Below are 15,548 nucleotides of genomic sequence, written 5' to 3'. Positions count from 1 at the left end.
ATAGGACGATCTTTGATGACATCTTTGTACGCATGCGCAAGTAGTTGTGTTGCAACAAAACAAACAGTATGGCGGCTGTGGAGACGCGACGAGCAATTTCAAGAGAGTTAGCGGGCGAAATCCTCAATATATAAGCACTTTAACATCTGAAGACCAGAGGAGGTTTGGAGAGAAGCTCAAAATTTGTATTGGTGAAAAAATCTAACTTATTCAAAGCCCATATGAGATCTGGGATGACAAAAAACATTGGTTCGACCCGCCCGTATCTTGGCCACCAATCTGTTGGGGAGACATTTATTCTTATTTAATAGAAACCTCTGGACCCTTCACTCATGAAAGATTAAAGGCTTTCAAAAGTCTGGAGGCCTATGATTATTTTGTTTCTCGAAAAGTTGGGCCGATCTTTTCTGTCAAACAGAAAGCAGTGATCGTGCTAAAAACAGAGGTTAGACCTGGCCAAGCAGAGTCACAGCATGATTCCTATCTCCCGTGGGTGATCGCCAAAGAGAACGGCGAAATAATCACTGCTCACTGCGACTGCAAAGCCGGGTAAGTCTTCATTGATCAGTGTTCTTATTCACTTACTCCTTCTTTCAAATCCAGTCTTAGAGAAACATGCAGTCATGTAGCAGCTTTAATGTTTAAAGTAGAAGCAGCTGTCAGGATAGAACTTACAAATGCTGCATATACAAGTGAGGCTTGCAGCAAAGCACAGCTACAGAATGATGTGAGGAACATAGTCTGGGTGCTGTGGATTGCGGTTTGGGACACCTGAATCAGAAAGCGGAAACATATGACTCGGTTTTATTTATTTTTATTCAATCTTCTATAAATACATAGTCACTAAGACTTACCATGAACAAAATGTGCCTCACAAACTCGATCAGAAGCTGCAGGCTTTCTTCGGAGCGTCCAGGTTCAATCACCTAATTGCATGCAACCCTTTCTTTCGTTTTTCGCTATCCTTTTCGGAGGGAATTCGAAAAAACTTTTTATCAGGCCCCCAACTAACCGTACAATCGACCACACAGCAAGAGTGAACCATCCTCTTCTCTAAATCCTCCTCCAAACGTGCAAAACAATCAAATTACAGGTATGTAGCTGTGTTTCCTGCCACACGATTCCCATGATGCAACGCGACAAACATAAACAATGGCGTCACAAAAGATCCGCCTATTGACTCCCTCTGCCAATGCATTGATAAAATGAATAGTTGGATGTGCCAGAGCTTTCTTCAGTTAAACAAGGAAAAAACTGAAGTCATTGCATTTGGAAACAAACATGAAGTTTTCAAGGTGAATGCATACCTTGACTCTAGGGGTCTCATAACAAAAAATCAAGTCAGGAATATTGGTGTGATTCTGGAGACAGAGCTTAGTTTCAGTAGTCATGTCAAAGCAGTAACTAAATCAGCATACTATCATCTCAAAAACATTGCAAGAATTAGATGTTTTGTTTCCAGCCAAGACTTGGAGAAACTTGTCCATGCCTTTATCACCAGCAGGGTGGACTATTGTAATGGGCTCCTCGCCGGCTTTCCCAAAAAGACCATTAGACAGCTGCAGCTCATCCAGAATGCTGCTGCCAGAAAATCTGAGCATATCACCCCAGTCCTCAGGTCCTTACACTGGCTTCCAGTTACATTTAGGATTGATTTTAAAGTACCTTTACTCGTATATAAGTCACTAAATGACCTAGGACCGAAATATATTGCAGATATGTTCACTGAATATAAACCTAACAGACCACTCAGATCATTAGGATCAAGTCAGTTATAAATACCAAGGGTTCACACAAAACAAGGGGAGTCCTCCTTTAGTTACTATGCTGCCCGCAGTTGGAATCAGCTTCCAGAAGAGATCAGATGTGCTAAAGCATTATTCACATTTAAATCTAGACTCAAAATTCATCTGTTTAGCTGCCTATTTATTGAATGAGCACTGTGCAATGTCCGAACTGATTGTACTATATTTTCATGTATTTTCATATGTTTTTTTTTAATGTAAAATCATTTTCTAACTGTTTTTAAATTCATTTTAGTTAAGTTGTTTTTTTCATCATTTTAAAAGTTTTAAAATTGCTTGTCTTTATTTTTATTAATTTTCTTCATGATTATTTTACTTTATTTTATGTAAAGCACTTTGAATTACCATTGTGTATGAAATGTGCTATATAAATAAACTTGCCTTACCTAGTAATAAGTAGACATTTAAAATACATCAATAACTGATATCATAGTTTAAAACTAGATAAAATTTTAAAGATAAAATTAGAGTTAAGGCTTGGTTTATGTGTTGCTCGACGAGGATTTCTCTATCGTTGTGACTTAAAATCCTGAGGACACAAAAAGGCGTGGAACTCCTGCCGCGGAGTGAAGAAGAGGTTGCGTTACGAGGATTCTCAGACAGTTGAAGTGTCAAATGGAGTTAAGAGATTTGCTCTCAATCTATTTTCAACACTTTAGATTGTTTACCATGTGGGGTTTGACCAATAGCATTGAACTGTGAAAAAATATGAAATAGACAAAATTTGGACATGCAAGGATTCTGCCCGACAGTGACGATATTTTAATAAAGGTGTTCCATTCCAATGTTAACCTGATTCAACTGGATCTGTGGTTCATATGAATTGTATAGTATACTGTGCCTTATGAAATGTATCATCATTAAATGTATCATAAATATAGATCAGCACTTACCTAATGTAAGTTACTTTGCAGTAACAATGTATTTGTCAACATTGTTCTCACCACTGATAATGTGATTTGTACTTGAGGCTATTTTGTCCAGTGTTCTTTCATTTTGGACACCTCATACATTGAGTGACAGAACACTCCTATTTGTCATGCTGTATTTACATATTTGGTATTGCTGGATTCAGCACAACCTTACCAACAACACTTACCACCTTACCAACAAGCCATCATATGTGTTTCTATGATAATCCCAGGCAAAGCAAGCACAAAGTAAATGAAAACATTCTGCATAGATATTAAATTTGTGCATGTCCGCTTATTTTAGATATGTGTTTATATGTCTCTATTTATTCCATACATCAAGATATTCACATCCAGTCTTTTCTAGTAGTTAAATCATCTTCCTGACTACAAACATGTCAAGTTTCAAAGCTCTCAGAGCTTGTGTGATTGATCTTCATTAGTTTATATGCCTTAACTCCCATATGGACAGGCTATATTTTAGTCCTTTATTGGTTTTGTGGTGTATAACAATATCTGTTAATTTAACAATCTTAGCAGTAAAATATTTTTAGCCAAGAATCCATTTCATATGTGGGAGACCTTAGAGATGAGGAAAAACATTGTTGGGTTTAGTTCTACCTCCGGTAGGGGTATCTCGAAAACTAAAGCACTTTTTGACCATTTGTCACTAGCCTATTTAAGTCAAATGACCCACGGAACATATCTAACTACCGCCCAATTAGTATTCTTCCAGTAGTCTCTAAGGTTGCTGAAAAATGTGTGTCAGAGCAGCTTGTCTCTTTTCTTAATAATAGTCCCTTCACACTTCATCCGATGCAGTTTGGCTTCCGGGCCCATCACTCCGCAGAAACGGCTAACTGTTACTTTTTAGAGACTGTTAGAGCAATGGTGGACAAGGGAGGTGTTGTTGGCACTGTGTTTTTAGACCTCCGTAAAGCATTTGACACAGTCAACCATCAGGTCCTTATTGCCAAACTCTCTACTTTTAATTTTTCCCCCTCTGCAATTAAATGGTTTGAGTCATATTTAACTGGTAGAACTCAATTTGTTTCTGTGAACACCCATCGTTCACTAGCTCTTAATTTATGCACAGGGGTGCCACAAGGATCAATACTTGGCCCGCTTTTGTTTAGTCTATATATTAATGATTTACCATCAGTTTGCCCTGACATCAATACAATAATGTATGCGGACGATACTGTAATTTATGTGCATGCCAAGACAAAAAATCTGGCTGCCACAAAATTGACCAAAGCCATGGACCAGATCACCAATTGGCTAAATCGCTTATGTTTTCAATTAAATGTAGATAAAACTGTGGGAATGTTTTTTACAAAAAGACAATGTAATAGTGTGTCAAACATATCAATTTCGGGTCAAAACATTACTATTGTGCCACAATTTAAATATCTGGGCATTATTATTGATTCTAATCTCTCTTTTAAAACACATATTAAGAAAGTCTGCAATAGGGTCAAGTTTAGTTTAGCTAATTTTAGATATATTAGAAGTGCCCTTACTTTTAATGCTGCTAAATTATTTATGGATGCAATGATTATGTCACATCTAACATATTGTCTGACAAGCTGGGGACAAACTAACAGCTCATCACTTAAGCCACTAGCAACAATTTATAAAAAAAACTCTTAAAATTTTGGACCAGAAGCCTAACAGTTTACACCATTGTATAATCCTTAAAAACTATAAACTGCTGAGCTGGGAAAATGTAATCAAATACAAAAATATTTGTCTGGTTTACAAAATTTTACATAATACCGCTCCGCCTCCTTTCAATTCATTCATAATCCAACGTAATAACAGCAGTCATAATACCAGAAGCACCACACGTGGCGATCTAGTAATCCCACTCAGAAAAAGTACATTTGGTCAATTATCATTTTATTTTACTGCAATACATAACTGGAACTCATTACAATTAAAAACATACATATGTATTCGACTTTTACTGCACACCTTAAAAATTGGCTAATCGACAATTACACCTGCACACATTAATATGCTAGATGTGATGTGCGCACTAGATGTGACATGATCATGCTTCTGCCACTTGATCTCTGCTGACTGTCTCAATGCTATGCCTTATATGTGCTTCAATGTGGCCTTTGCATGATTATCTTTGGTGTCAATTTTCTCTAGTTTATTGCTTGACCTGCTTTTATGTCTTTGTAATTTGTGCCTGCTTGTCTGTTTCAATTTTGTACCACCTTGTTTGTTTGTCTAAGCTCTTGCTTAAGCCTTGTTTTAATTGTAATGTATTTATTGATGTATGCCAATTAACAACTGGCTGGGGACTACAGCTGGAAATTAGCCGTAGAGGCTAAAGCTGCTCTTTTCATTAAAAGAGGTTGTCCACATTACTATAAACCAATAAAGTAAAGTAAAGTAATCAACTTGAACTTTTTGCAGCATGGTATGAAGATGTTCTGAGCCACTTTTCGTGAGAATCAGACAAAATTTCTAGGACGAGTTCTATAAAGTAAGTTTTATGAACAATTAAAAATAGTGGAAATTTTTTGGTCTTCATTCGACTCGGAATGAGCCAAGGATTCAGAGGAAAAATAATTTTAATTTTGTGCCTTATGGTTCAAATGTTATTAGCATAAAGAAATTTTAACATTTGGACAAGTGGTGGTGCTAGAGAGTTGGACTTTAAGACTCCAAACTTGCTGTGGTTAATGTTTAGACTGTCCAATATCAGTGCGCCAAATTTCACAACTTTTCCTGCAAGCGGTTCTTTAGGCTGCCATAGACTTGCGGCGGAAGAAGAAGAAGAAGAACAAGAAGAACAAGAAAATCCCGCTAATGGTTAGAAAAGGGGCTTAAGCACCTTCAGTGCTTTGCCATTAAATATACAGAATTACAAGAATTAAAGTGTGACAACTGCTAAATATTCTATATGATGATTAACCTGCTCGCTTGCTGGAGCTTTGTATTCATGTTTGCAATGTTGAACTGTCGTTTAGCAGCCTCCCTTCGTACTTTCTCTCTCTTTCTCTCCCTCTCTCTGGCTGTCTTCTTTTTTGCAAAGGCTCCCCCCCCCCCATTTTTTCTGCTTTTTTGTTTACAAAGTGTGCTAACAACAGATAATTTTGTGTTATTTATATTAGATCTGATCGGATACAATAATTTGAATAGACACAGCATGCAGATTAGCAGAATCACCAGATCTTTAGCAGAGCTGTAACAGACCACTTTGAGCTGGGGTTGATGGGGGGGATTGGTGAGGAGGGCAACTCAGCTGATGAGGACAAAGGGGCAGTGGCTCTAGCCTCCAGGCCACTGCCTGTGCATGACCCTGGTTTGTTTTATGCTTGCGATAATTATGAGTGAAACATCACGTCATCTTTGTGTATCAAACAGCGCCACCTTTAGGAAAAAATATGCATTGCAGAAATTGAGCCATCAGATATGTAAAATATAGTCGCGCAGGGAAAAATACTTATACATTAACATACCTTAGGTCTGTAGCTACACTTTTATACAAACAATCAGAACATTAATCAGAAAACAAGCATTCTTTTATATTTAACTGTTATATTACGTTTATAACGAATAGATTGAGGAATACAATAAGTTGATGTCTAACTGTAAAAAAGGAAGGAGGGAGAGGGTAGAGAATGATGCTCCGGGTCACTAAAGACCCGGTGTATGCATTTAAGGGTTCATTTTTGGCTTTTTGTTCGAAATATGTTTGTAGTTTATAGAGATCAAAAATTACATCGCAGTTCAAACGTTTGTACGATTCCTTAAGTTTTATGCTAACCAAAGCTGTATATACAGTAATAATGGTATACAGTATTACATGATACTGTGAAATATTATTACAATTTAAAATAACTGTTATTATTATTATTAATATTATAATGTAGTACATTTAAAACTGTAATTTATTCCTGTGATGGCAAAGCCGAATTTTCAGCAGCCATTACTCCAGTTTTCAGAGTCACATGTTCTTTCAGTAATCATTCTAATATGGTTATTTGCTTAAACATTTATTATTATTATCAGTGTTAAAAAATGTTCTTGCATAGTCAGTAGGCATGTTCTTTTGCCTTTATTTTCAATAGTGTTCTGTAAATGTCTATGACGGTTGTCTTCAAATATCAAACTGTCTTGTCTGCAGTTTTATTTCGGGTTTCAAATACCATTTCTGATTAATTAAAAAATCTAGACAGCATTTATTAATGTATGTTATTTTTTATTAAAATATGATTTGGGAGGTAAATCAACTCAAGCAAAATAAAAAATTAAAATAAAAACACCCCATTTTATCTGCAAGATTCAAATTATATTTCCAGTTATTTTCTTTATCCATGTAATATATGCTGAAATCTTAATGTAAACTTCGGGTTGCTTGGGGGAATTACAGCGAGCAGGGTCACCAAAAGATGTGACACCAACTGCAGTGTTTCCACAAACCAAAGGACCTCCTGAATCCCCCTGTTAAGAAACAGATCAGCACTTCAGTCACATGCTGTCATAATTCATAACTAAAACTAGTTAACATAAGATATTGTGAATCAAATATTTTTTACATACATCACAGCTTCCTGCATTTCCATGAACACACATCATCTGTGAAGATGAAAAGTGTTTCTTCCCCCATTTACGTTCACATTCCATGTTATTCATGACCTTCACGTCTGTCTCCATGAGGTGATCACTTTTCTTGCCGTTAGTTTCTAAACGTCCCCAGCCTGCGACACTACAAACTGAACCTGCTTTGATATCACTTCCTTCTGCTGGTAAGGATATCCACTTGATATTATCATTTAGTCGTACAATTCTGTCTAACTGTAAACCAAAAACGACAGCATCATTAATAAAAATATTTAATTATTTTATTGGCTGTTATTCTGAGTGAAAGTTGAATAAGTCAGCTAAAATAAGTGCAGTTTGTTACCTTCAAAAGCAGGATGTCATTAAAAAAGGATCCCTTGGTGTAGTCTGGATGCTGATGGTATGAATCCACTTTGTATCGGACTGAATTCTCACTCTTTTTCCGTAGGTCATGTGCACCTAGCACAACCGTCACAACTGGAGAACTGTTAAAATGACAACTTTTATTTTGCAATAACTTTGTACCATAAAAAAACCTATACCAATCTACCTGATTATATGAAATTAAATGAGAGTATAATTAAAGATAGAGAGAATATAATAAATGCTTTTAATAGGCACTTTATTTATGTGGGAGTAGTCCACGACTAAAGTAATTTAAGGGAACAAGAAAGCATGTAATCTACTTTGTGTTGTACTATTAAGCTGTTTAGTTTTACTCCCATTTTAGCTACACAAGTTCATAAAGTAACCTTAACCCTAAATCATCAGGGGTCTGATAAAATAGAACTTATAACAGAGCCCATCTCTTATTTTTTTTACTTGAGTTTAACTTCAAATGTTATTCCTTGTGGATGAAAATCAGTACAGGTTTCCCTTTGTAAAAAGGTGTGACCCATCAGTTTTGGATAACTATTGGCAAAGGTTGTCTGTGTTGGCAAAATATCTGAATCTTTGGTTAATGATCAAGTGAAACCGTTCTTAACTGAAAATACATTTTTAAATGAATTTCAGTCAGGCTTTAGATCGGGTCATAGTACTATTACAGCAGCTATGCTGGTTACAAATCATACTGTTAAATGTTTGGACAGTAAACAATATTGTGCAGCATAATTTGTAGATAAAGCATTTGACTCTGTAGATCATAAACTTTTATTACAGAGGCTGAGTTGTATAGGTTTTAGTGAAATGACTCTAAATTTGTTCAATAATTATTTATTGCCCGGACTCCCTGGAAGAAGAGATTTGCATCTCAGTGGGACTATCCTTGTAAAATAAAGGATGAAATAAATAAATATGTTCTGGAAGTGTGCTTATTTGGTAGCCAAAGTTATAATAAATATTTTACAGTACAATATATGGTTGTAGTCATTTTCATGAAATGTAAATATTATTTATGTATTTTTATATACTATAAATTATTAATTAATAATTATTAATTATTAATATTGTTATATGTGTATTATATTAAGGGATAGTAAAAAGTATTTTAGTATTTATTTATTTATTTTAAACAAAAAATTATGAAATCATTCAAATTAATATTATTAATATATTACCTAAATTATATTATATTAATATATTTTGTATTTATTTATTTATCAGTTTTAGTATTTAAAATAATTAATCATTAATTATATTATCTAAAACATAATTACTAACTTATAATAATACTAAAAGTAGTCTACTTTAGACATTCTACAAAGTTGCAACTATGTCAACTACAGTAACTCTCATTAGTAGACTGTTAGACTATAGGGTTATATCTAAAATATACAATTAACTAAGATATTGTTTGTCTTACTTGTTTAGGCAATGTGCAGCAGTCATGACAAATCTATCAGAGATGAGGAATCCACCACAGATATGTTGCTCCTTTACTTGAACAGACACCATGTAAGGTCTGGAGTGGGGTTTTGCTTCCCTGCCGTTCACGATACCCACATTCACACGAGCTGAGAGAGATGGTGTTTGTTATTAAAATTCCTCCACACTGTCTTACTGTATATGTACTATATAACTTGGTTTATTAATATTTTTTAAATCAGTCTCACCAGTGAAGGTCAGGTGTGCCAGCAGAGAGGCCAGCAGGAGCAGAGAGATGATGGTCATCATGAAGAAAATCTGTAAATCAATGGGCTTGCGCTGTTGTATTCAGTATATATATATATATCATAATAAGGAGGGTGGAGAAACTAAGCTTCCCATAACTTGTTACTTTCAGATTGTGTAACAGGAACTCAGTATGGTAATCAGTAGATAGTAATATTTGATAATACTTGTGGCTTGATTGAAGGCATAAGTCATCTAAATTTATGAGATTTGATTAATTTGAAGCCATTAACTTGCAGACCGTGCACATAGCCTTCAGCTCAAAGAAGCAGCATGTAAAACTAGACATGTTTTTTTTTATATTACTGAATGAAAGACGTTACTGATAATTAACATAAGTAATGCTAAAGTAGACTTTGGGCTGTTTTCAGTATCACTACATTGCCCTCATTTAAATCGATATTTGATCTGTTGAATTCATTTCGGAAGCGATATACAGTGCCTGTATATAGGTGTTGATTATGATATAATATAATTAGTATTGGCCAAGTTCAGAGGCTGTTATATGTGGATCAACTTACTATGTTGTGTAACTTTCATATTGATTCAAGGGATTTATTGCATTTTGAGATAAAAAGTATCATTGATTTATTGTGTTTTGGGGAAAAAAATAATACAATTTTGTAATAAATCTTTGAAAATCAAAACCTGGATTTTATGGTATAACCTAGAGGTGCTATGTGAAAGTTTGAAAAGAAAATAGTGGTTTTTATCTTTCCACTTTCTTGGTAAAGAACACACATTTTTACTAATTAATATATTAATATAATATTAAAGTTTGAAAAAGAAAATAGTGGTTTTTATTTTTCCACTTTCTTGGTAAAGAACACAAATTTTTACTAATTAATATATTAATATAATATTACAATAAAATAGGAACCAAACTCTTCAAATGCAACTTAAAAAAATAAAAAAATAAATAATAGGCTACAACCGACTGTATTTAATGTATTGTGCCCAAGACAGTGGCGGAGCCAGGATGTTTTCATAGGGTTGGCCAGGGAGGGGCCAGTCTGGGGCGGCAACAAAATCTTCATTATTTCAATATAAAAATGCGATTCACTATAAAGTTTTGGACTGTTTTAGTGCCTAAAACACAACTGAGTACAATTCATTTCTACTTAACTTTAATTGAAATATTTGTGAATTAGATCAAGTAATACTGAGTGAATATGACAATGTTTGTATTATTCCTCGTATTATTCCTTGTATTATTATTATATTTTAATAAAGAGGCTTACTATAGCTTTATTTCTCATTCAGATTCTCAAAACTCCCAAGTGCTTGCTCTCCAAAAATGCTACTCATGGATGAGATGTGCAGATAGCGATAAAAATGTGAAAAGGGCCGGAAATGTGCAGATAGCGATAAAAATGTGAAAAGGGCCGGAAATTAAAGAGTCGATCAGGACCGTGGTTAAAACACAAGCCGAATTCCTCAGAAAGGCAACAGGATGTTGTAAATAATTCCTAGTGCCACCAGTCAGAAGCAAGATAACCAACCAACCAACTCTTTCACAGAACAGCTTTTGACATTAACACCACTAGAACAATTATTGACAATTTCAATTTGGAGAAGAGATTGTCAAATTTGGGGCAAGTAATTGAGATGCAAAGCCGGCCATCACATGTAAACCCATGAGAATATTAAACAAGATCCTTTGATTGAATTCCCCCACCTAGCAGAACCAGACTGAAATTCCTAAGGGCGCCTTTTAGCCTCTGGTCTCCACAGAACGTTCTTATGTCAGATAATGGCACAGGAACTGTCTTTTATAGATATAGATGAACCAAAATGAACTCAAAAGGACTTATAAATGTATATCAGTCCATCGCTTAACTCTATATTCATTCATATGTAACCCACACATTTGACTATAATGTTTATAATCTCTTATTGTGTATGTCTTTTAATAACTATTGGATAGCTTAAGGATTCATATTCATGTTTAGTATGTATGTGTTGTTCCATTTGTTGCTGGAGGCACATTTCCATTGCGTGTTTATCTAATGTGAATCTGTAGTCTGAAGGGATGGTTTCTGCTTTTGACAGAATGTCTGACGCAAAGGATTTCCCTTGAGGTATTATCTGGATGGCATTGTAAAGGTGGCCTGGAAGTCCTGGTAGCTGACGCTTAGCACGTCTATCTAGCTCAGATGAAGTGTGAGGCTTTGAGGTTTCTACTCTGATAATGGAAGGTAGAGTTCAGTGAAACGTAGATTAGTGTGGATATCCTTATTATGGTGGTGCAGATGAAGGTGCAACTATCTGAAGACTTCGAGGAGGTGAAGAATGTAAGGAGACTGTGGTTGTTAGTAAGAATTCGTTGTAGCTTCAGAAAGAGACTAACATACTAGGGCTGCTTCTGCAATTGAATGTGGCTCACGATGAATTAATGGCACCTTCCCAGAAGCCTCACCAGATTATTGATGGATAGGCCAGACTTGGCATTTAGTGGTATTGGCTTTGGCCAGCCAAGATCTGTGGCTTGCTAAGTGAATGAGTATTCTGTGGTTGTGATGATATGGTTAATGGTTGAAATGCGAGTGTCGTGGAGAGAAGATTTAATTTAATTTAATTTATTTAATTCAGCCTCTTGTGCTAGTGGCCTGTTGACTATGTCAGGTTCTTGATAGGAGTGCATAGATGATCTGCAAGTCAGTCTGCTGGTGTCGTAGGGTTATGAGAGCAGGAGTTTCTTGCCTGGTTCCATCACAGAATGCGCAGGTGAGAAGGCGCCTGCAGTTAGACGAGAGGCAGCCCTGACAATGGCTGAAAGAAATGTGGAAGAATAGATGTTGGGATGAATGGGTGTCTTTGAGTGGGGGAGTCAAGGATGTGAGGATATAGGGGGGGAAGGAGGTAGAGGGAGGGGGAAAGAAGTGAAGGAATGGTGGAAGAATGGATGTTGGATGAAACTATGTCTTTGAGTGGGGGGGTCGAGGATGAAAGGATGAAGCTGTGTTGGGGTAACAAGTTACAAAGTAGAAGATTACAGTAACTATATTACTTTTTTTGGTAACAAAGTAAAGTAACGCATTACACTAATAATATTGGTAACTACACTACTTTACTAGACTATAGGAACACGCTTTCCTGCGTTACACATGCCGTGTTTGCCTGTGTGTAAAGTTCTGGGCTGGGTTTCCCGACAACGATTGATCTTAGCGCTGAACACTCAAAGACTGAGACAGCCGCCCTCGTAGTGCACGTGATTACGTCATTACATTTTGACAACATTGATTCGTCAGAAGAAACCAATGCTTTCGCTCCTCTGAGCCAAACAGAAATGATAGTTGACGCTTAGTCCCACTCCCATGCCCAGATTGGTTCAAACTGTCCCATATTAAACCAATAAGTAGTCCTTTGAACTACTACTTAACATATTGCTTTGGAAAATGAACGAAAACAAAGTGAAAGAAAATTCTGTCCTGAGTGCTTGAATACAAATGCACAATAACACATTTGCATGAGAAAACTCTCCGCAAAAGCACAAAAAACATTTGACAGAGTACTTTGACATAAAACAAATCCAAAACAAGGATGAAACAGTGGTACATATCTGATAAAGCACGGAATTTATGTCTTGGGTCACTAGGCAATGTCCCGGTAAAATCGATTCTGAAACAGATTACAGCCAACGGACCGATCATTTATATTATGTATATTATGTATACTAAGTTAATCATTCTATAATTATACAGTTCATAAAGATAGTTGCACTATTTTTTTCCTGTTGCACTCTGAATATTTCTCATTTTGTGTGTAGTTTATGAATCATTTGCACTGTTTTTGGACTGTATTGTTGAAGACAATTTGTGCAATTGTTTTTACTATATGCTGCATAGTTTGTGTTTATTGTTCATACTCAGATTGAAAATATATTTCTCAGAAGAAGAAAAAAGAAATGCAATTTATCTTTAAAAGAAAATTTAAATTAATGTTTTATGCCTTAATTTGATAACCAGAAAAATGTAAATACAAAATGAAAAAAACATTTCATAAGGCTATTTTAAGAAAAAATTAATAATGTTGTTTTTATGAATTTAAATAATTACTCATGCTAAAAAAAATAAAACATATGGTGAAGAAAAAAAATAGGGCCCTAAACATGTAATTTTTGTTAAAGTTGTAAGTGTAAGTGTTGTAAGTGTTATGATTTAAATTAATTAGACATGCTTTTTGATGAATTCAATTATTCATCAAATAGATTTTGTAGGGCCCTAAAAAAAGGAAAGTAAAGTAATAAGTAGTGAAGTTACTTTTCAAATGCAGTAACTAGTAAAGTAATCTCATTACAATTTACAGAAGTAACTAGTAACTAATTAAATTTTTTGAGTAACTACCCCAACACTGGGCTGAAGGAAGGGTGGAAGAAGAAATGTTGGGATGAAAGGATGTTTGTGAGTGGGGTGTGTTGCAAGATGCAGGGAGGGAGGGAGAGAATGGATAGAGATTTTGGAAATAGAATTGGAGGTTAAAAGAGACCGGCCGGTCTGTGTGAGCAAACACTATAGAATATGCAATGCTCAATAAGTTCCTCAATCGCAGGAAACCCTGCATTTCTAAGGAAAGAGGTGATCAGTAAGTTAGCGTGTCACTGCAGCTTCCGTTAGAAGCGTTGCGGTTGATAGAAACAGTCAGCAGTCTTAGATGTGTGCTTAGGACTGCTCATTCGCACTGACTGATCTAGCCTGAATAAGTTAACGGTGCTGTTGTTATCTGCAGGCTAATCCACCTTATGCGCTGCAATGGTGGTGCTGTTGTTAGCTGCAGTCTCGTCCACCTGAGGCGCTGTCGTGGTGGTGCTGTTAACTGCGTGCTCGTCCACCTGAGGCACTGCCATGTTTGTGCTGTTGTTAGGTGCAGTCTCGTCCACCTGAGGCGCTGCCGTGGTAGTGCTGTTGTTAACTGCAAGCTCATCCACCTGAGGCGCTGCCGTGGTGGTGCTGTTCACTGCGGGCTCGTCCACCTGAGGTGCTGCCATGGTGGTGCTGTTAACTGCGGGCTCGTCCACCTGAGGTGCTGCCGTGGTGGTGCTGTTAACTAAGGGCTCATCCACCTGAGGCGCTGCCATTGTGGTGCGGTTAGGTGCGGGATCGTCAACCTGAGGTACCGCCATGGTGGTGTTAGCGGCAGTTTTAATAACACTACTTGAGCAGAAGTAACAACATAATGACACAGTGCTGCCGTGGTAGTGCTGTTGTTAACTGCAAGCTCATCCACCTGAGGCGCTGCCGTGGTGGTGCTGTTAACTGCGGGCTCGTCCACCTGAGGTGCTGCCGTGGTGGTGCTGTTAACTGCGCGCTCGTCCACCTGAGGCGCTGCCATGTTGGTGCTGTTGTTAGCTGCAAGCTCATCCGACTGAGGCGCTGCCATTGTGGTGCGGTTAGGTGCGGGATGGTCAACCTGAGGTACCGCCATGGTTGTGTTAGCTGCAGTTTTAATAACACTACTTGAGCAGAAGTAACAACATAATGACAAAGTGCTGCCGTGGTAGTGCTGTTGTTAACTGCAAGCTCATCCACCTGAGGCGCTGCCATGGTGGTGCTGTTAACTGCGGGCTCGTCCACCTGAGGTGCTGCCGTGGTGGTGCTGTTGTTAGCTGCAAGCTCATCCGCCTGAGGCGCTGCCATTGTGGTGCGGTTAGGTGCGGGATCGTCAACCTGAGGTACCGACATGGTGGTGTTAGCTGCAGTTTTAATAACACTACTTGAGCAGAAGTAACAACATAATGACACAGTTTTTTTCAGATATGTTATTGATTATTAGAGACAATAACCCCTTAGAGAATGAATAGAATATTTGGAAATAGAATTGGAGGTTGAAGGACACTGGCAGGTCTTCATGAGCAAAGAGTATAGAATACCCAAGACGTTTTGAATGGCATGAGGGACAGTGAATGGGCATTTGGAATTTAGAAGTAGCTATAGATAATTATTAGAAAACATGTAGCCGTATTGCTGATTATTCGTTTATTTACTTAAGCCGTACCAGAATATGTGGCTATATTTCAGTGTTAATTATGGCAGGGATTTTTGATTCAGTCTTAGTATTAGTTTTGAGATGAAAATACTTAATAGTCTTAGTCACATTTTAGTGATTTGAGTCTTTCATAGTTTTAATATAGTTATTG

The 15,548-nt window shown here is 36.7% G+C and overlaps 1 protein-coding gene across 4 annotated transcripts in view; it reads right to left on the bottom strand.

The window, feature by feature from the left end:
- Positions 1-15,548, bottom strand: part of LOC127987849 (duodenase-1-like) — a 51,981-nt gene that overhangs the window by 23,791 nt on the left and 12,642 nt on the right. Inside the window, exons 1-5 of one of the 4 annotated variants that reach the window (XM_052590209.1) lie at positions 9,355-9,419; positions 9,105-9,255; positions 7,644-7,785; positions 7,280-7,534; positions 6,798-7,180 (exon numbers count right to left, since the gene is read on the bottom strand). In XM_052590209.1, the coding sequence (XP_052446169.1) occupies positions 7,022-7,180; positions 7,280-7,534; positions 7,644-7,785; positions 9,105-9,255; positions 9,355-9,415 (768 nt within the window). In that variant the 5' untranslated portion in view covers positions 9,416-9,419 and the 3' untranslated portion in view covers positions 6,798-7,021. Of the gene's footprint in view, positions 1-6,793; positions 7,181-7,279; positions 7,535-7,643; positions 7,786-9,104; positions 9,256-9,354; positions 9,420-15,548 lie in introns of those variants that run through there. The other 3 variants (XM_052590210.1, XM_052590211.1, XM_052590213.1) reach the window with 3 other exon arrangements.

This window comes from Carassius gibelio, chromosome B22 (assembly GCF_023724105.1).
Source record: "Carassius gibelio isolate Cgi1373 ecotype wild population from Czech Republic chromosome B22, carGib1.2-hapl.c, whole genome shotgun sequence".
Lineage (NCBI taxonomy): Eukaryota > Metazoa > Chordata > Actinopteri > Cypriniformes > Cyprinidae > Carassius > Carassius gibelio.
Note: the sequence above shows the minus strand (reverse complement) of the source record. Positions and strands in the feature narration are given on the sequence as shown.